The sequence below is a fragment of the Leptonychotes weddellii genome, chromosome 8 (assembly GCF_054177405.1).
Source record: "Leptonychotes weddellii isolate Sample4059 chromosome 8, ASM5417740v2, whole genome shotgun sequence".
In the NCBI taxonomy this organism is placed as follows: Eukaryota; Metazoa; Chordata; class Mammalia; order Carnivora; family Phocidae; genus Leptonychotes; species Leptonychotes weddellii.
In genome coordinates this window covers 57,609,350-57,631,190 of record NC_138376.1, presented here as the reverse complement: position 1 = coordinate 57,631,190, position 21,841 = coordinate 57,609,350, and the positions used below count along the sequence as shown (strand labels likewise).

The following is a 21,841-nucleotide window of genomic DNA, read 5'->3' as shown; positions in this document are numbered from 1 at the left end:
CATGCCAACCAGAAGGGACATAGTTGGCAAAATCCCTGAGGAAGAAATTATCTTAATGTGATTTAGAAGCAGAAGGATCTAGAAACAGAGGTAAGGCTAATGTAGACAAGGGGAGAGTGATAGAGAGGTAGACAGCAGTTTAACTGTGTACTTTTTTAAAAAGACTTTTTTTAGAGCAGTCTTAGGTTCACAGAAAAATTGAGAGGAAAGTACAGAGGTTTCCCATATACCCTCTGCCCCCACACATGCATTACCTTCCCCATTGTCAACATACCCTCCAGAATGATACATTTGTTACAATTGATGAATCTGCACTGACGCATCATAATCATCCAAAATAGTTTATCTTAGGGTTCACTCTTGGTGTTATACATTCTATGGGTTTGGACAAATATATAATGACATGTATTCATTATTATGATACCATACACAATATTTTCACTGCCCTAAAAATACTGTGTTCTGCCTAGTTATCGCCCACCCAACCACCGATGGTTTTATTATCTCCATAGTTGCGCCTTTTCCAGAATCTCCAGAATGTCATATATACTATGTAACCTTTTCAGACTGGCTTCTTTCACTTAGTAATATGCATTTAACTTTTCATGAATTGGTAGCTAATTGCTTTTTTAGTGCTGAATAGTATTCCATTGTCTGGAGGTACCACAGTTTGTTTATTCATTCATCTCCTGACGGACATGTTGGTTGCTTCCAAGTTTTGGCAATTATGAATAAAGCTGCTATAAACATCCATCCACAGAAAGGAGTAGATGTCAGATTGTGGAAATGTTATGTGAAATCATGTCTTAAAATAATTATTTTTAGTTTCTAGTGAAAATCACAAGAGAAACAACAGGAAATTTTGTACTTCATTTTAGGGTCAGAATCTCATCCACTCCCTGAGTGTTCAGATTATTCAAGTTAGGGTACTGGCCATATGACCAGTGTTATATGATCCATTACAAGAAATATCCAGAGAAGAGGAACAAACTCCAAGTCCAGATGGTATGAGGAAATTTTGACATTAAAGTATTGAGTAGCCATCAAGATTTCACGGTAACTTGGAGGTATTATTGGAGTACATCAGGAAAAAAAATAGGGTGTAGAGCAATTACTATGTCTTTAAGCTAACTTTATTGGTTGGAGAATATTGTGAATATGTGGTAAGTGATAGATATGAGTTATAGGGACAGATGAGTTAATTTTGTGCATCAATTTGGCTGGGCTATGGTGCCTAGTTTAGTCAAATGTCGATATAGATACTGTTTTGAAGGCATTATGTAGATGTGATTAACATTTATTATAATCAGTAGACTTTAAGTAAAGGGTATTACCCTCAATAATGTGGGTGGACGTTATCCAGTCAGTTGAAGGCCTTAAGAACAAAAACTGAAGTTTCCCAGGGAAATAATTCTGCCTCAAAACTGTAATGCGAAGTCCTGCTTAAGTTTCCAACCTGCTGACCTGCCCTACAAATTTCAACTTGCCAGTCCCCACAATAGTATGAACCGATTTCATAAATCTATCACTCTTTATATATATATAGTATTTGGTTCTTTTTCTCTGGAGAACCCTGACTGATATACTAAGTAAAGCCTCCAATACAAATTTCTCTGATTTTCTTAGCTGTCAGAAGAAGGTAGAAACCGACAACTCACTTAAAATTTTTTTTATTATTTAAGTATACTTGATATACAGCATTATATTAGTTTCAGGTGCACAGCATACTGATTGGACAATTCTAAACATACACAGTGTTCACCATGATAAGTGTAATAATCATCTGTCACCATTCAATGTTATTACAATATTATTGACTATGTTCCCTATGCTGTATTTTTCATTTCTGTGACTTATTTATTTTATAACTGGAAGTTTGTACCTCTTAATTCCCTTCACCTATTTTGCTCATCGCCCCCCACCTCCCTCTGGTAACCACCAGTTCTTTGTGTTTCTGTTTGGTTTCTTTGTTCATTTGTTGTTTTTTTAATGATTCCCCATATAAGTGGAACCACATGGTATTTATCTTTCACTACCTGACTTATTTCACTTAGCATAATACCTTTGAGATCCATCAGTGATCTTGAAAATAGCAAGATTTTATTCTTTGTATGGCTGCATAATATTCCATTGTACATATATATTACATCTTCTTTATTCATTCATCTATCGATGGACACTTGGGTTGCTTCCATATCTTGACTATTGTAAATAACCCAACAATAAACATGGGATGTATAGATCTTTTCAAATTAGTGTTTTCATTTTCTTTGGGTAAATACTCAGTAGTGGAATTACTGGATCATATGGTACTTCTAGTTTTAATTTTTTGAAGAACTTCCAAACTGTTTTCCACAGATGCTGCACCAATTTACATTCCCACCAACAGTGCAGTGGATTCCTTCTTCTTCATATCCTCACCAAAACTTACTTCTTGTCTTTTGGATAATAGCTATTCTGTCTGGTATAAAGTAATATCTCATTGTGGTTTTGATTTGCATTTCCCTGACAATTAGTGATGTTGAGCATCTTTTCATGTGTCTGTTGGCTATCTGTAGGTCTTCTTTGGAAAAAAATGTCAATTTAGGTCCTCTGCCTATTTTTTAATTCAGTTATTTGGTGGGTGGTTTTTGTTTGTTTTATGGGGTTTCTTTTTTGGTGCTGACTTTGGTTTCCTTTTCTGTGTGCAAAGCTTTTAATTTTGTATAGTCCCAGTAGTTTATTTTTGCTTTTATTTCTTTTGCCTGAGGAGACATAGCCATAAATATGTTACTAAAGCTGATGTCCAGGAGATTACTCCCTATCTTTTCTTTTAGGAGTATTATGGTTTCAGGTCTCTCATTTAGATCTTAAATCTATCTGAGTTTTTTATCTGTATAGTGTGAGAAACTGGTCCTCTTTTATTCTTTTGCATGTAGCTATCCAATTTTCCCAACATCATATATTGAAAAGACTGTCTTTTCTCCATTGTATATTCTTGCCTATGAAACTGGAAGTCAGCCACAAGAAAAAAATCTGGAAAGACCACAAATACATGGAGCTGAAACAACATGCTATTAAACAATTAATGGTTTGACTAGGAAATCAAAGAAGAAATAAAAAATACATGGAAACAAATGAAAATGAAAACACAACAGTCCAAAACCTTTGGGATGCAGTAAAAGCAGTCCTAAGAGGGATGTATATAGCAATATAGACCTATCTCAAGAAGCAAGAAAAAATCTCAAACAACCTAACCTTACACCTAAAGGAGCTAGCAAAAGAAAAAAAATGAAACCTAAAGCCAGCAGAAGGAAAGATATAATGAAGATTAGAGCAGAAATAAAAGACACAGAAACTAAAAAAACAAGAGAACAGATCAATGAAACCAGAGCTAATTCTTTGAAAAAAATTAATAAAACTGATAAACCTCTCACCAGATTTATCAAAAAGAGAAGAGAAAGGACTCAAATAAAATCACAAGTAGGAGAGGAGGAATAACAACCAACACCACTGCCCTGCATCAGGCTCCCTGTTCAGCCGGGAGCCTGCTTCTCACTCTCCCTCTGCCTGCCCCTCTGCCTACTTGTGCTTTCTCTCTGTCAAACAAACAAACAAATAAGTAAATAAATAAATATCTTAAAAAACAAAAACAACCAACACCACAGAAATCAATTATAATTATAAACATTTATAAGAGAATATTATGAAAAACTATATGTCAACAAATTGGACAACCTGGGAGAAATGGATACATTATGGGCATGTGGGTGGCCCAGTTGGTTAAGCATCTGCCTTTGGCTCAGATCATGATCCCGGGGTCCTGGGATGGAGTCCTGCATTGGGTTCCCTTCTCAGTGGGGGGCCTGCTTCTCCCTCTCCCTCTGCTGCTCCCCCTGCTTGTGCTCTCTCTCTCTGTCAAATAAGTAAATAAAATCTTTTAAAAAAAATTTAAAAATTTAAAAAAAGAAATGGATACATTCCTACAAACATATAAACTACCAAAACTGAAAGAAGAAACGGAAAACCTGAACAGACCAATTCAAAAAAATTGAATAAGTAATCAAAAAACTCCCAACAAACAAAAGCCCAAGACCAGATGGATTCACAGGTGAATTCTACCAAACATTTAAAGAAGAGTTAATACCTATTCCTCTCAAACTAGTCAAAAAAATAGAAAAGAAAGGAAAACTTTCAAATTTATTCTATGAGGCCAGCATTACCCTGATACCAAAACCAGCTAAAGACACCACTAAGAAAGAGAACTACCGGCCCATATCCCTAATGAACACAGATGCAAAAATAACTCAGTAAACTACTAGCAAACCAAATCCAACAATACATTAAAAAAATCATTCACCATGGTCAAGTGGGATTTATTTCTGGGGTGCAAGGGTGGTTCAATATTGGTAAACCAACCAACATGATACAACACATTAATAAAGGAAAGGATGAGAACTATATGATCATTTCAATAGATGCAGAAAAAGTATTTGACAAAGTATAACATCCATTCTTGATAACTCTCAACACATTCGGTTTAGAGGGAACATATCTCAACATAATAAAGGCCATATATGAAAAACCCACAGGTAATATCATCCTCAATGAGGAAAAACTGAGAGCTTTTCCTCTATAGTCAGGAATAAGACAACGATGTCCTCTCTCATCACTTTTATTCAACATCATACTTGGGGTGCCTGGGTGGCTCAGTCAATTAAACCTCTGACTCTTGGTTTCTGCTCAGGTCATGATCTGAGGGTCATGGAATCAAGCCCCGTGTCAGTCTCTGTGCTCAGCATGGAGTCTGCTTGGGATTCTCTGTCTCTCTTTCTCCTTCTGCCTTGCCCCCACTTTCTCTCTCTCCCTCTCTCTCTCTCTCAAATAAATAAATAAGTAAATCTTAAAAAAAAAAAAATCATACTCGAAGTCCTAGCCACAGCATTCAGACACAAAAGGAAATAAGAGGCATCCAAATCAGCAAGGAAGTAAAACTCTCTTTTATTCTTGATGAGTCTGACTAAAGGTTTATCAATTTTATTTATTTTTCAAAGAATCAGCTTAGTTTCATTGATGTTTCCTATTTTTTATTCTCTGTTTCAGTTGTTCTCACTCTGACCTTTTTATTCCTTTCCTTCTACAGTTGAGCTTTGTTCTTCTTTTTCTAGTTCATCTGAGTGTAAGTTTAGATTGTTTGAGATTTTTCTTGTTGCTTGAGGTATCTATCTGTTTTCATCTGGTTTAATATGTCATTCAAAGACATTGTTTCCCTGTTGATTTTCTGTCTGGATGATCTATCTATTGATGTAAGTAGGATGTTAAAGTCCTCTACATTATTGTATCTATCAGTTTCTCCCTTTATCTCTGTTACTATTCACTTTTTGTACTTAGGTGCTCATATGCTAAGTGCATAGTTATTTACAATTGTTATATACTATTGTTGGAATGATCCATTTATTGTTAAATAGTGCTCTTTGTCTTTTGTTACAGTCTTTTTTAAAAAGTCTATTTGTCTGATATAAGTATTGCTACCCATGTTTTTATGTGGGTTTTGTGTTTATTTTTTTGTTTTGCTTCCATTTGTGTGGAATAATTTTGTCCATCCCTTTACTTTAAATCTGCATGTATCTTTAGATCTGAAGTGTGGCTTTTGTAGGCAGGCTATAGATGGGTCTTATTTTTGGTTTTTTGTGTTTTAACCAATTCAGTCACCCTATTTCCTTTGATTGGAGCATTTAGAACATTTACCTTTAAAGCAATTATTGACTAAGTATGTTCTTATTGCCATCTTGTTAATTGATTTCTGTTTATATTTGTAGTTCTCTGTTCTTCTCTTCCTCTCTTCCCTTGTGATTGATAGCTCTTTTTAGTTATGTTTGGAGCTCTTTCTCTTTATTTTTTTTTATCTATTATAGGCTATCTATTATAGGTTATGGTTACCATGAATTTCATATACAGGATCCTAAGTATATAGCAGACCATATTAAAGTGATGGTTGCTTAAGTTCAAACCCTTTCTAAAAGTACTATATTTTGGGGGCACTTGGGTGGCTCAGTCGGTTAAGTGTCTGCCTTCAGCTTGGGTCATGATCACAGAATTCATCAATTCTTCTTTCCAGCCCATCTTTATGACCATTACTTTGAACTTTTTATTAAGTAGATTGCTTATCTGTTGCATTTAGTTCGCTTTCTGGAGCTTTGTTCTTTTGTTTGGAGCATATTTCTCTGTGTTTTCATTTTGTCTGACTTTCTGTATTTGTTTCTCTGAATTAGACAGAACAGCGACTTCTGCTAGTCTTGAAGGATTGGCCTTATAGGAATGTCCCCTATATAGATTGCATGTGTCTGGCAGCTTTGGCTGGCTTGGAGTGCCAGGGCATTCTGCATCAGAGCCTCCCTGGTGGGATGGCTGGTGCTGATGTGGGCATGGGCCACGGCTTCCCAGAGTGCTCCACACACAAGGCACTCTGGTGGGAGGGCTGAAGCTGAAGTGGGCTCAGGCCATGGGGTTTTAGGGCATTCCTTACAGGGGGCACCCTTGCAGGACAGCTGGAGCTGAAGTGGGTGCAGGCTGGGGGGTCTCAGGGCATTCTGCACATAGGGCACGTGGGTGGGACTGCTGGAGCTGAAGCGGGCACAGGCAGGGTTGTCCTGGTGCACTCTATGCGGGGGTCTTCCTGGCAGGATGGCATGAGCTGAAGCCGGGCATACACCTGATGGTTCCAGGGCACTCCCTGCAGGCAGTGCCCTAGCAGGACAGCCAGAGCAGAAGCAGGTGCAGGTTGGAAGGTCCTGGGGTGCTTCAAAGAGGAGGTGCTCTGGTGAGTCATCTGGAGCTGAAGTGGGTCTGGGCCCGGCGTGTCCTGCAGTGCTTTGGTGAGACGTCTGGAGCTGTAGTGGGCACTATCCAAGAGTGTCCTGGTGTGTGCTGCACTGGGGCTGCCTTGGCAGGATGGCTGGAGCTCAGGAAATTGGGGGGAGCCTTCCTGAAGGATAGCAGGTTGGGCTAGGGGTCCAGGGCTTGCTAGGGCAGCCAGCTGGCTTGGGTGCCCATACCCTGCTCCCATCTATGCTATCTGGGTGGAGGGTAAACATAAACAGTGGCACTCGTCAGCCCCTTCTAGGGCCGTTTACTTTATATTCTAGTTGTTTTTTAAACCGTGGCTTTTTTTTTTCCCCCTGTGCCCCAGGGCAGCTGGAGCTGGTGTCAGGCTGGCTAGGGTGCCTGAACACTGCCTCCTTCCCTCTGTGCTGTCAAGGTGGAAGGGGAGCGTAAAAATGGCACTCACCAGCCCCTCTGACACTGGAGAACATTCAACAAGCCCCCCACCATTTGGCAGACACTCAAGGCCTGGTTCATTTACATTCTAGTTGCCCTTTTAAACCACAACCTTTTTTCTGTGCCTCAGGGTGGACAGCTCTGCACCTGGTCCTTCAGTACTCTCCCTCCCATTGCAGGTCGCAACACCAGGGCTGGGGTCCCGTGGTCACTACATCTCTATCTTTCCTGTCCTTCTCTATGTAGTCCCTCTACCCTTTGTTGTACAGTTGCTGTTCAGTTAGCCCTCAGCTCTTCTTCAGGAGGAATTAGTCTATATGTATAAAGAATTGCCTATATGTAGGTGTAGATTCAGTGTATCCATGAAGCAGGTGAGTTCAGGGTCTTCCTACATCACTATCTTGGACCTACCCTCTCCCTACAATCCACTTTTACTTTCGCTAACATGGAGCAGAGCCAGGCTCAGTCACCCACTCTGTGCTTCCCTTTCTTTATGTTGCCCCAAGGGTCCCTGCTTGACCACTGAAAGATGAAAGCTCACACCTCATTGGCCTGGCTAGCCTCATAGCCCCACCCAACATCAGGGAACCAGCTTTTTTAATCTTAGGGGATAAATGACATCTGTATGTTATAGCACTCTTCTCTACTATTGAAATGTAAATGATTGACATTGGGAAATTTATCTAGGTAAGTGAAGTAGAAAGTTGAAATTTATCCACAGATCCACTTGTTACATGAGAAATCCAGACAGATCAGATGCCAAAAATGATAAAGAAAATATTGACTAGATCAACATTTTTATCTCTCCCCATTAACTTTAGCTTTTGATTATAAGAAATATCTCCTAAGTTTTTTTTCAGAGTAACCTATATATTCTGCAAAGACCAGTTCTTGCATATCCAAAGCAAAATGAAATAGGGAAGTCTTAATTACCTAAATTGGGTGTCTGCAGTAACTCAAATCACCTTTCTGTTTTAATTTGCCTGAGCACTTCTGGCCATGGGTTGGTTTGGAGCAAAATGTAAACATGCCCAAATTAAATCAAGCACAGCATTTTAGGAGTGACTGTTTATTAGTTTATGAGTAGAAACTAGACCTAAAGTAATTTTGTTTCTTGCATATCTGAATTTGAAGCAATATGCCTAGTGGTTAGGAACATGAGATCTGAAGCTTAACTCCCTGGATTCAAATCCTGGCTTCACATTATCTGTATGACCTTAGGTACTCTGTAACCTCCTCCTGTCTCAATTTGCCCATCAGTAAAATGGTGGTAATATTAACACTTACCTCATAGGGTGCTTGTGGGATAAAGCACATAGAATAGTATCTGCAACATGGTAAACACTTAAAATATTAACTTATTATTAGAAACTATCTGATACTTACCATTGCTTTTCATCAGACAATTGCTGCCTCAGTTTTTGTAGACAGCAATCAGTTATCAGTTTGATGGGAAACACCCTGGATCTAAGTTGGAATCTTAGATCTACAAATTAGAGGTTAGGTGTCCTTGGCAAGCCACCATCTATGGTTACCTGGCCTAGAAAGTGGACCTAAAACCTGCTATACTTACATCATTGTGAAAATCAAGTGGGATTATGTTTACTGAATGTAAATCATAAAATCCTATACAGCTGTGAAGGCCTGCTATCTACTCATTTAATCAGTTATCTTCAAAATAGCTAAGGCTGCACAACCAGATTCTGCAGCCAGTAGTCTACAACCATGTGCCGAAGAGACAGGTTAGAAATATATATCAGAATATCCAGTTATTCTTGAGTATATGAGCGTTCATTTTCCTTGCTTATCAAGGAGAGGAAACTTACCTGTCCAACCAACTCAGTAGTGAAACTTAACTTTTTAAGTGTCGCTATATTTCTCCATAGTTCTCCCTCTATCTTTTCACTTTCCCATTTTTTTTCTTCCATTGTTGATTTACATGAGCTCCAGGAGCAAACTGTCTAATGTCCCTTCCTTGCTTCCATGGCTCATCAATCTCTCTGCCCTGCACCTGCCTAGATGGTTTTGCTGTTCTTCCTTTCCTCTTCTGACTTAGTCTACATCAGGGTAAAATGAGAGTCTACACAGAGGATAATGAATATTGATCTTCCAATTTAGCCCCAAACACCTAAGCAGTGGATCGATTTAAAGAACACTCAGGTGTGAGAAAACCTAATAGTCACCCTAAAAACAACAGCAAGCTGCGTTTTGATGAAACCATGTCTTCAGCTGTTTGAACTTTCACAGACTTTTAAACTAAAATCATATCAAGGCTTTACTGCTTTGGGCTCCACATATTTGCCTGAAAAGAGGAGAATAATGTAAACATTTTAAAGTTATAGGGGCTTTATTATTAAAACACAATGAAAAGAAAACTATGCAGGCAAACTGGAGCACTTTGGTATTCTCCTCTGCTTTCATTCAGTATCAAATTCACATAGGAATTTGACAGTTTTAAAAAAATTGAAATATCCAGACAACCACCTGTCAGTTTTCCTATTATTCTCTCACATGATCTAGCTAATTTCTTGAGGACATTTCGGCTAGGCCCCCATATCACAGTCTCCAAAAGCCTTTTGTAGCTCTGATAGAGTCTCCAGTGTTTAAAAATTAAACATCATGCAATTTTCAAAAATAAGGAACCGGACTTGTTTCAAAATATATGAAGTGATTGGACAATATCCAGAGACTGTTTGCCATGAATATGTCTCTCTAGTCCTCTGGTTAAATAGCTTTTCCTCCCACTTTTTGCTGGGCATATGATGATCCCATTGATTAAGCTCAGTCATAATTCCCCCACTGTTTACTGTTCTTTCCCGCATCATCTCTGCACCTGCATAAAATATAAGCTGTCTTGAAGACACAGATCAAAGGTGAACTTTTCCATAAAGCCTTTCCTGAGTCTCTAGTAGGAATTGATCTTTCCTTCCTTCGATTTTCTGAAAATTTTTAACCTATTTAGTGCAGAATGTCTTGTACGAGTGTAACTACAAAAGCAGATTACAGATTCTTTCAGGAGAGGTTCTTGGTCTATCTTGTCATCCTCTATATTCCCTAATACAATGAATGGCTAGCAGATGGTTGTTAGTAAACATGTATGGGAATAATTTTAACCAAATAAATTTATTGAGTAAAATGACAACTAGATGAAAGAGTTCTACCACAATTACAATGGATATGATATCTGATTTCCAGTGATGAAAATGGAATGAAAGTCCCAATGAGGTTGTGCCAAGACAGACAAAAATGTGTCCAAAGATGGGAAAGCAAACTCTCATTGAGCACTGTTAGTTTCCTGTGGCTTCCATAATGAATGACAACAAATTGGGTAACTAGAAACAAAACAGAAAGGTATTCTTTCACAGTTCTGGACACTGGAAGTCCAAAATCAGTTTCACTGGGATGGTATCAAGGTATCAGCAGGGTGGCACTCCCTTGGGAGGCTCCTGGGGAGAATTCATTCCTTGCTTCTTCCAGCTTCTGGTGACAGCTGACATTCCTTGGTTTATGGGCCACATCCCTCTAATCCGCCTCCATGGCCACACTGTCTTCTCCTTTTCTGTGTCAAATCATCCTCTGCTTTCTTTCTTTCTTTCTTTTTTTTTTTTTTAATGGCCACTGGTGGCTGCATTTTGGGGCCCATGCCGATAACTCAGAATAATTTTCCCATCTCAAGAATCTTAACTTGGGGGGCGCCTGGGTGGCTCAGTTGGTAAAGCGACTGCCTTCGGCTCAGGTCATGATCCTGGAGTCCCGGGATCGAGTCCTGCATCGGGCTCCCTGCTCAGCAGGGAGTCTGCTTCTCCCTCTGACCCTCCCCCTCTCATGCTCTCTCTCTCTATCTCATTCTCTCTCTCAAATAAATAAATAAAATCTTTAAAAAAAAAAAAGAATCTTAACTTGGTCTATAAAGATCCTTTTTCCTTAAAAGTAACATTTACAGTTTCCAGGCATTAGAACCTCATATCTTTGGGGGCCATTATTTAGCCTGCAATAAATATCAACTAGACATGCTCCTCTGCATGGTTTTTCTCAATCTGCTTAGTTTGTGAAGAAATTAATTGCTGTTCTGATTTGACAGATGAGACCACTGAAGTCCCAGACGTTGGGTGACTAACCTAAAGTTACATGTAGTCCGTGATTGAATATTTGATTTAAACCTAGATCTGTCTGGTTCCAACTCGATTTTGTTTTTCTGTTATATCCTAGGCGCTTTTAAGTCCTAGACACACAGTAGATTCCTAATAAATGTTTGTTGATACAAAAGAAACCTTCAATGGGATTTTGAAGTTTGCTGTTTTATCATTTTGTCACCATTTCTAAAAGTTCATTGATTTTTAAAGCACTTTTATATATCAGATGTCTCTTCAGAAAGTGTTTTCAAATATGAGTGCAGTGTTCTCTCCAAATAGATCATCACTGAGAATTGGAGGCAGTTTTGTCAATGTAATTCAACATAAAGATGTGAAGATTTCACGTAGTGAATAAAAAAAGAATCAAAATTTGAGAGGGTGAAAATACGTACCAAAGTCATTAGTCTACAAAGCCTGAAAACATACAGCCGCAATACAATCCAGGGTATTTGGGAATCAGCTAGATTATCGCTGTGAAGTAATGGGGTTTCTGTAGGTACTGAACATAAGGTTAAAATTCAAACAATGTTATGTATTTGCCCTGATTTCCCCTAAGTTCTAGATCCTTGTAAAACTGTATTACTGGGCTCTGATAATTCACTATATGTTTTCTAGTGAACATTTTTTTTTTAAGATTTTATTTATTTATTTGAGAGAGAGACACAGCAAGAGAGGAAATACAAGCAGAGGGAGTGGGAGAGGGAGAAGCAGGCTTCCTACGGAGCAGGGAGCCCAATGCGGGGCTCGCTCCCAGGACCCTGGGATCATGACCTGAGCTGAAGGCAGACACTTAACGACTGAGCCACCCAGGTGCCCCTCTAGTGAACGTTTTAAAAACCTCCTTTGGTGAAGTGATTTTTAAAACTTCAGGAAGCACCACTGGGTAATTTCCACTCCACTAGTTTAATGCTACCTAGTGTAAAAATACTGGTTTTCTTGGCCCATAAAAGCAGGTATTATTTTTCTGTTGCTGATGTAACAAGTTACCACAGATTCGGCAGCTTAAAATAAGAGCCGCTTATTACGTCAATTCTGTAAATCAGAAGCCCAGGCACATTGCTCATCTGGTTCTCTACTTCTGGTTTCAAAAAGCCAAAATTCTTGGCAGGACTGCATTTCTTTCTAGAGACTTTGGATTTGAATTTACTTCCAAGCTAGTTCAGGATGCTGCCAGAATTCTGTTTTCTGTGTCCGTTGAACTGAGGTTCCCACTTCTTTGCTCGCTGCTGACTGGGAGTCATCTGTGTCTTCTAGCAGCTGCCTGCATTTCTTGGGTTGTAGCCCCCTTCCTCCATCTTCAAAGACACTAACGGTGGATTGAGTTCTTCTCATGCTTTGACTGTCTCTGACATCCCTTTTGGCCTCATTGCTCCTCTGCTGTCTTCCACCACATATTTTGACTGACTTTTCTATTTTCCTCTTCTAATTTTAAGGGTCCATGGCATTATATTAAGTCTACCAGGATAAGCTCCCTTTCTTAAGGTTAGTTGGTTCATAATCTGAATTTAATCTGCAAAGTCCTCTCACAGAAATAACTAGACTAGTATTTGATTGAATAACCAGGTACAGGAATCTTTGGAGAACACTTTTTTTTTTTTGAGATTTTATTTATTTATTTGAGAGAGAGAGGGAGGGAGAGAGAACACAAGGTGGGCAGAGGGAGAAGCAGGCTCCCCACCGAGCAGGGAGCCTGATGCGGGTCTCTGATCCCGGGATCCTGAGATCTTGACCTGAGCCAAAGGCAGATGCTTAACTGACTGAGCCACCCAGGCTCCCCTGGGGAACAGTTTTAGAATTATTCCTAAACCAAGGTTTAGAGTCTCAAATAAAGTGTACTTTTATTCTTAATTCTCGATTTCTAGCCTTCAAAGATCAGATTACTCAGTAAGGACTTAACAATACCAGAAACATGGAATTAACTGCCTATTTTCCTGAATAGAGCTGAAGGATAGAACATTTGAAGGTTCAGACACACTTATGCAGCCACATTTCTATCTCACATATGAATACTAGATGGGGAGCAAAGGTTGGATACAATTTTTTTAAAAGTCACTTATTCTCATAAGCTTATATATCTAATGCACCAGGGATAATAAACATGAACTATGTTCAAATGGAAGAACAAGTACTTACCAAAATCTTTAAGGACTGACAAGATCCTTTTTGACAATTTGCTTATTGACAAAGGATAGTAAAATACTTTTCTGTAAGAGGTAGATCACTTCAGCATTATCAAGTGTCTTATCTTGGAGGCAAGTCTTCTATTCCTTTCAGTTGCTCCATTTGGAGGCATTCTAGCTGGTTAAGGGCATCTTCTCCAAGAGCCAATAGACATTGAAAGATAACTCTTAACATGTGATAATTTAATGCTTTCATTTACTAACATAGAAAAACATCATACTACTCAAGAACCTGATTAGATTACCATATCTTAATTTCCTGATGCGAAAGTTCTTATAAACTGAATAAGAGTGCAAGTGATGTGGAAACAAAACTTTTTAGGAGCAGGTGATTTTCCTCTCCACTTAATTTCCCCTTCAGCAGGATGGACACTGAGTTTCAGATAGTGAGGAGGTGTGAGGGGATGAGTGAGCCACAAGATGGAGGGCCCCTAAGTCACTGAATCCCCACATGGAGAAGGCCTCCTATCAACCAGGAACACCTGCATTGGATAGTTAGGTGAACTAGAAATATATTTTATTGTGTTTAGGACTTTATACCTTTCGGATCTCTTCTTTCCAGCAGCTGGTATTACCCAGACTACTACCTCTTGCATTTATCTTCCTCTGGAATTCATAGCATAAACTTCATGTTGCAAGTTCTGAACTCCCTGACACTTTAGATGGACATAAATCCTTATCACTCTCAAAATGTTTTCAAGGATATTGTTTATGTTGTAAAGGTCTATTTTGGAACTCCGAGCTGAGAATTTGAAACAAATACTGAAATATTTTATGCATTATTTCCACTGGAGCAAAGCACTTTAACCTTGTTTTCTTTTGTTTTGTAGTTTTAATCATGGAAGGGCTACAGAGCAAAGAGCAAAATTAAGAGTAGTAAAAAAAAATACATGGATGAGAATGTCAAAATATCATTTTGTACAAGTTTAACAATACTACAGAATGCTCTTGGCATAAAATTAAATTAAAAATTAAATTCAAGATGAAGGGAAGGAAAACACAGATCTTTTAGGTGGAGAGGGTCTGAATTTAGAGATTTATTATAATGCAGAGTTTAAACATGCTCACTTTTGCAATGCTGTCCTTCTGGAAAGTGAAGGTAATTTTTTGGGTCTCAGTAAAGTGTATCAGTGAGTGCTAGTACCTAAAGTCATGGGTCCATGCTGCTTTTATAACTAATTCAGCTAGGTTATTCTTTCTTCCAAATTTCTCATTTGAACAAAAGATGTGGGCAGATAATTTGAAGCTAATCCATATATGACAGAGTTATCAAAGATAAATAACAGAATTGGGCTGACACCTGGGAAGAAAAACTTACAGAGCCAACAGGATCAACCATTGTTAGTAATAATTATATTAACATTCATATTGCTACTACTTACAGCATCTTTTACATCTGTAATTTCTCAACAAGCATAGATGTGATTATTATTATACATTGTAAATGTATCAGAAAATAATCTTAGATTTCCAACAAACCAGCCAATGTCATATAGCTACTTTGCTCAAGCTTCAGAATTAGGAATTGTATCCAGGTCCTAACATTATTTTAAAAATGTCTTGATTAGGAATCTCTGATTCACCATAATAACCATCAACAAAGACTATTGATAAACTACAGTGTCCCGAGAATTTTAGGCTACTTTTCGTTGTGCCCATTTCCATTAGTGTTTTTACTAATTCTATGTCAATATTCCTGGCCTCGAATAAAAAGGTAACACTACTGCAGATGTGTTTTTTTGAAGATAGAGTTAACTCCTCTGAAAAATGACAAATTCTTATTTTAAAAACAAAACCACTGAAACATACACAAAATTAGATTCTAGGATAAATGTAAAGAATCAGTGTCTCAAACTTTTTCATTTAATAACTGCAAAATCCAGATTAAATACTTTTCCTGATTTAAAGGTTTTTTTTTTTTTAAGTCAGCTAATATACTATTTCTAGTCACTATATTACCTAAAGAGTAAGGATTTTAAGAAAAATATTTTACAAAGAAAACAGAGCAAATGTAATTTGTAACCATAGTCACTTCTTAATCTAAATTTAGTCTTTTATAAATGATATTTAGACTTACCATTATTTACAAAATCATATAATTGATTATTTTTAGAAGACAATGAACATTTCTGTAAATGGAGGCAAATTGTATTATGTTCACACAACACTGGGTTACAGTTAACTACAGGGAGACTGATGAAGGTATTGGGAATTCGGATTCAAATAATTAATCAGAATGTTCATTAGGAAAACAGTCGTAAGAATTTGATTACTAAATCACATCATTTTAATACTATTTATTCAAGCACTTAATAATAATTTATTATTGTACAAGAAACCATGGTGATACGTTGCAGGTGCAGGAGGCATGTTAGAGAAACAAGATATAAGTCTTTACTCTCGTACTGCTTACTTTCTGATAAAGACAAACAGGTGGGGCACCTGGGTGGCTCAGTCATTGAGCATCTGCCTTCCTCTGGTCATGACCCCAGCGTCCTGGAATCAAGTCCAACATCCGGCTCCTTGCTCAGTGGGGAGCCTGCTTCTACCTCTGCCTCTGTCCCTCCCCACTTGTGCTCTCTCTTGCTCGCTCTGTCTCTATCTCAAATAAATAAATAAGTAAAGACAAACAGAAAAGGAAGCAAGAAAAAAGAGGAAGGAGGGACAAAGAATTAAAAAATGACTGTCAAATGTTGACTGAATTATTTGATAAAAAATAATCAAATCTATAATGTGTTATTTCCAATAAAGTCATAAGCAAAATAATTACTTTTGGAAATGATGTTAAAATCAAAGTCAGTAAGTACAGAGCTGTAAAGTATAAAATCCCCTTTGAGTCTCTTTATAATTTTGCATGTTGCTTTGCTTATTCATCTAGTGCTTTGCACTTGGCAAATATCATTTCAAATTCTTATGAAATCCTCACGGAGTAGTGGCAATTTGCCAGAGCATTTCTCTCCTGCTTTTCTAAAACACACACACAAACACACACACCATTAAGTGAAGTGAGGGGAAAATATATGCAAATGTCCATGTTGAGGTGAAGCCCCACAAGATGCTAGCCTGATGACCACTCTACTCACTGGTCTATGGGGTGAAGACAATTTTCTCTACTGCAGGAAGTCAGAACAGGTATCAAGGGGTGGGTTCAGTTGATCTGTAAGTGTGATATTTACTCTCTTTCCTTAAATGCATGGAATAGATCCATACAATTCAGATCATTTTTCTAGAGAATGTTAAGGACTGACAACCACATCCAAAACTCTGGCAATCTCCTTAGCATGAAAATAACTCATTGAACACTTTAAACTAGTGAGCTTGCACATGGTTTCGTAAGTGCAATTTTGGATGTTTCAATATGAACTAACTCTATTTTAGCAACTTTCTGGAGCCCAGTTCTGCCATTGCTACTATTTCATTCTCTAGGAATCAGTAACTGTCCAGAGTCAACGAGTTTGGTTTTTTTTAACATGATTCATCTATTGTATTTAGATAGTACTTACAATGAAAACAAAGCAATTTAAATTGGAAAAGTATTTGATTTTGAAGACAAAGCCTTAAAGCTGATGTTGTTTAAAATAAATACAAATTTTTATATTTCCAAATCTCATATCATCCAAATCCTATAAGATGATATACATATCAATGGAACACTTTAAATTGACAGTTGCTCTAAAATTGAAATGGAGAAATACCGTGTTTACTTCTAAAGAATTACTACTTTAAGGTCAGACTAACTATTTTTCCCTATACCTCTATCAAGTAGATTTAGAGTGTGTTATTGAAATGAAAGTACCCTATATATAAATATATATTAAGTTTACAGATGGATGGGCAAATGCTTTAAGAGGTTGTAAATTGCATATCAAAGTAAACAATTTTACTAAAATGTGGTGCTTCAAGTAAAAAAGTACTTTAGCAAACTTACTAGTTAAGTGCTTACTGGTATATTCTTTGGTTAACAGCTGGAAATCACTATTCCTTATGTTTGTATTAAAAAAAAAAATGTCTGTACAAGATGTTGGCAGTGACCCTCCCTGGAGTAAAAATAATCTACACAATGGTTGTCTTTGAGTAAAATACTTACTAAGAAAATGTGTATTTGGAAAAGTGTAACATGGAAACGATCACACCAGAGAGAAGAAAGTTGATAATAACCAAGTTTGATCGGCTGTTTTTATAGGGAACATTCTGTCTCACAATTATAGTTCCATATTCCATAGTGGCAATGACGATGAAGAGGTCTTCATTAATACCAAAGAACACTAAGTTGGATTAATATATTAAACAACTTTTAAAAACGGCATTAGATTTAGTTTCTTCATCCATAAATATGGATTAATTCTTACTTATTTCTAAGAATTGTGAAGATTAAATGAAATAATCCACGAGAAAATATCAAACATCTATTGATACTCGGTGTGTGTACCCTAAATGATTATTTTCTTCCCTTTTTTCTGAGTTTTACTGATTATGGCACAATTTACAAAGTTAATTTACTTGCTTCAGAGGATTCACTCCAGTATAAAAAGGGCCAGTAGGAATTCTGAGAACAAATGTCAGATTGCCTTACATGAAACCCATTTTTGTTTCTAATATACCAACATCTTTCCTTCCTGGAGCAGAAAAGATTACTGTCACAGGATTAAAAAAAAAAAAAAAAGTCATTACTTTCTAAAACCAGTCTGTATAAGACCTGTATTTCCTAACTTCCAACAGTAGGCTACCACCTAAATTATTTGACCAAACAGGGAGCCATAATTCATTTATCCTGATGTGATTTCTGTGTCTCTCACCACCTTTTCTTCTCACTCTGACCAAGATGGCCTTAACATTCCTCTCAGCTTGACAAAATTTTAGGCAGGTTTCTTCCCAACTATAGGCCCCTAACCTCCCTTTTCTTAGAACATTTACTTTAAATGCTTGTAATTGCAAATTCTTTCTCTGCCCTTTTGAAATGTAGATAAATCCTCCCCCCAGCCTCTAATCAGTTTTAAAACCCAGAAATGTCTTTTTCAAGGACCTGGGAGTCATCTCTTTGAAATGTAATCATCAAGAAAGATAGTACCCCTATCTCCCATTGGACTGGACATAGAAGCCTAACTTGATAAGTGCCTATTAGCAAACTCAGGTGGCTTAATCACAAAGAAAAAACATTTTCAAACTCAGGAATGATTCAGTGTACTGGACACATTCCACTGACCAACTTCTAGTACTTTTTCACTAGCTTACCTCAGCACCTAAAATCCCTCTTACTTTTTTTTTAAGATTTTTAAAATTTATTCATTTGAGAGAGCGAGAGAGTGTGTGTGCTGGAGAGCAAGAGCATGAGTTGGGGGAAGGGGCAAAGGGAGAGGGAAAAGCAGACTCCACGCTGAGCGGGGAGCCCCATGTGGGGCTTGATCCCAGGATCCTGGGATCATGACCTGAGCCAAAGCCAGCCGCTTAACCGACTGAGCCACCCAGACGCCCCTCCCTTCTACCTTTTGGTTCAGGGGAGTAGAGTTCAGTCTCTCTCCCCTGTAGCAAGTCCAAGGGCCTTCATCGCCTGCTTAACTCTGGTGCAAGTTTTCCTTGACAGTTCCCTTCTTACCAAGTAAGTTCTGTAGCTCATCATTAAAATAACACACTTGCCAATATTCTCAACTCATTTTCCCCTCTTTTGCTCAAGCCCCAAATCCATATAATCAGCCCTTCCAGTGCTTCGTTTAGAGAAAAACACACAGCCAGCTGATTCACTTCACTCTGTCACTGTTGACCTCAAGTTCTAGAACACTATAAACAACCTCAAGGAGATACTGATTTATAGAGTAAAGGCCCAATTTTATTAATGTACAATAAAGAATGTATCTTTCCACTTACCAGGAAGCATGTTTTGCCATATTTAACCTCCAATATCTCCTCCACGGACAATCTTCTATAGAGAACTGTGGTGCTGAGAGGTTCCTCCTCTCCCAAGACCAGAGTTGGTATTCTCTCTGCGGTGCATTCTGGGGACTCAGGGGGATCCTGCTGCTGCTGTAGCCTGAGGGAAGCGAGAAGAGTCAGAGAGGCCCTGGCCCACCCATTCACCTGTACCCCTGTTGGGTTCACCATGCAGCCCGCTTCAGCAAAGTGGTATGATAGAAGGGACTACATCTTCATTAAATTTTGTGCTGAAGATAGTAAAGATATTAATGTAAATTTTGAAAAATCCAAACTTAACATTCAGTTGTTCTGGAGGAAGTGATAATTTTAAACATTTACATTAAATTGATCTTTTTCACTGGATTGGTCCAAATGATTCCAAGCATAAAAGAACGGACAGATCAATTTTATGTTGTTTACAAAAAAGGCGAATCTGGTCAGTCATGGCCAAGGTTAACAAAAGAAAGGGCAAAACTTAATTGACTTAATGTGGACTTCAATATTGGAAAGACTGGGAAGATGATTCAGATGAAGACACATCAAATTTTGATCATTTCTCTGAGATGATGAACAACATGGGTGGTGATTAGGATTTGATTTATCGGAAGTAGATGGAGAAGATGATGTTTCACAAGACAGTGATGATGCCAACTCTGGAGTAAGGAATGTGGTCATCACCAGATTTTGAGAAAGAAAAAAACTTCTCTGCAAGATTTCATAAATGAAGGAATTCCTGAGTTGATAGCTCTAAAGGCAGAAGCTGTATTTGCCTCTGTTAAGCCACTTTTCAACCCGTTTGTTTTTGTAAACTTTTCACCAAGGGTTGATATGTACCATTGAATGGAGAAATTTTAAGTCAGCTAAGGCAATAACTTTATGCATGAACTTTTCCCAGACTTCCATGATGCTATTGAGGTCCTAGGTAATTGATACAGCCATTGTGATAAATAAAAGCATTTCACCTCAGTCTCCTTTACTTCATAATGTAGACACTGACATGATAGGAAGCTCTTGGCTTAGAAGAAAGATAACTAAATTTTAGATTTTTAGAACATGGACTCAAAGTGGCTAATGAAACAAATTGTTTGATACCTTAAACTGGTAACTTGTTCCTCTGGTATATCCTCCAGAATTATTCCATTAACATTTTATTTTTCAAAAAATTTACTTCACGTTACTGTAAGTAATCACTGGTCAGTGTTCCAGATGTATCTTAGCTAAAACTAGTGAATGCCTTAACGCTGATGGTTTTGAAGCCTGTACATTTAGTATTGTTTGACCCTTAAACTTTTACATCTCTTAGCATGGAGGACAGAGAAAGGTTGTACATTGTTGCTAGAAAGTGTACATTTAGACCAAATTTGCATTTGGCAAATGAGTGAAAAAATGTTGATATGCTATTGGATGTTTTTTTTTTTATTCAGCTTATCCCAGGCTGAAAGCCTCAATTTATGTTCATGACAGTGGGGATTTTTTTTTAATGTCTACATTCTTTCTAATACACTGTTGGAAGACAAAAAAGAAGAGAGAGAGAGAGAAAGAAAAAGAAAAAGAAAAGAAAAGAAAAAAGTACCAGGATACTAAATCCTGCACCTAAACTCCTATAATAGTTCTCAATTACTTCTCAGATTAGGTCCAAAATCCTAATGCAATTACTATTAAATATCTGATCTCAAAATCAACTTAATTTTCTATAATTTAACTTAATTTCTGTCTCTATTTTATCATTGTGGGTGAAACATCTTATTTCTTTCAAGGGTCATCACCACTCCCCATACTCACCTCCCAGGGATTTGTTATAGTACTAGAGTCTTAAGTAGTGTCAAGGCAAGAGTTGAGGGAAGGAGGACAGTGTACTCCTTGGCTTTGCTGCAGTAGTTTGACAATGAAATACATATCACCCAGGTGGTTGGGCTACTCCAGATCCAGTGATTTCAACTATTCTGTGCCAGCTGGGACACAGAGTATTTTGGAGAAATTGCCTATGGCTCCATCTTCCTAGACACACCACATACCTCTCTGTGGTGACTTGCTAGATCCCCTTGGTCTGCCACAAGGCTGTCCTGTTCACAAGACCCACCAACACCTCTCTCTCTCTCTTTCTCTTTTCATGTTTTTCTCACTTTTCCCCTTCCTTCCTCTCTCTATCCTCTATGTATCGCTCCAATGTCTATTCTCTCTACAGTTCAGGAGTTTATTTTGGGGGGTCATAGATGGGAGCCTCCTGCTCCCCTTGGCTTCCTTCAATATATATTGCATATAGGTTCTGGAAATAAAAATTATAAGGACTTACAGGTCTTGTCCTGTTTTCTTCTCTACCACATCCCTTTCCCAAAACAGTGAGCACAGAGCCCACTAGCTTCT

At 37.9% G+C, this 21,841-nt stretch overlaps 1 protein-coding gene across 1 annotated transcript; it reads left to right on the top strand.

The window, feature by feature from the left end:
* The first annotated feature begins 19,664 nt into the window (after nucleotides 1-19,664).
* Nucleotides 19,665-20,606, top strand: LOC102740836 (prostaglandin E synthase 3). The gene is given in 5 exon segments (XM_031018602.2): nucleotides 19,665-19,769; nucleotides 19,771-19,896; nucleotides 19,898-19,976; nucleotides 19,979-20,068; nucleotides 20,071-20,606. Coding segments are annotated over 5 exon segments (495 nt in total). The 3' UTR covers nucleotides 20,166-20,606.
* The last annotated feature ends 1,235 nt before the right edge of the window (nucleotides 20,607-21,841 follow it).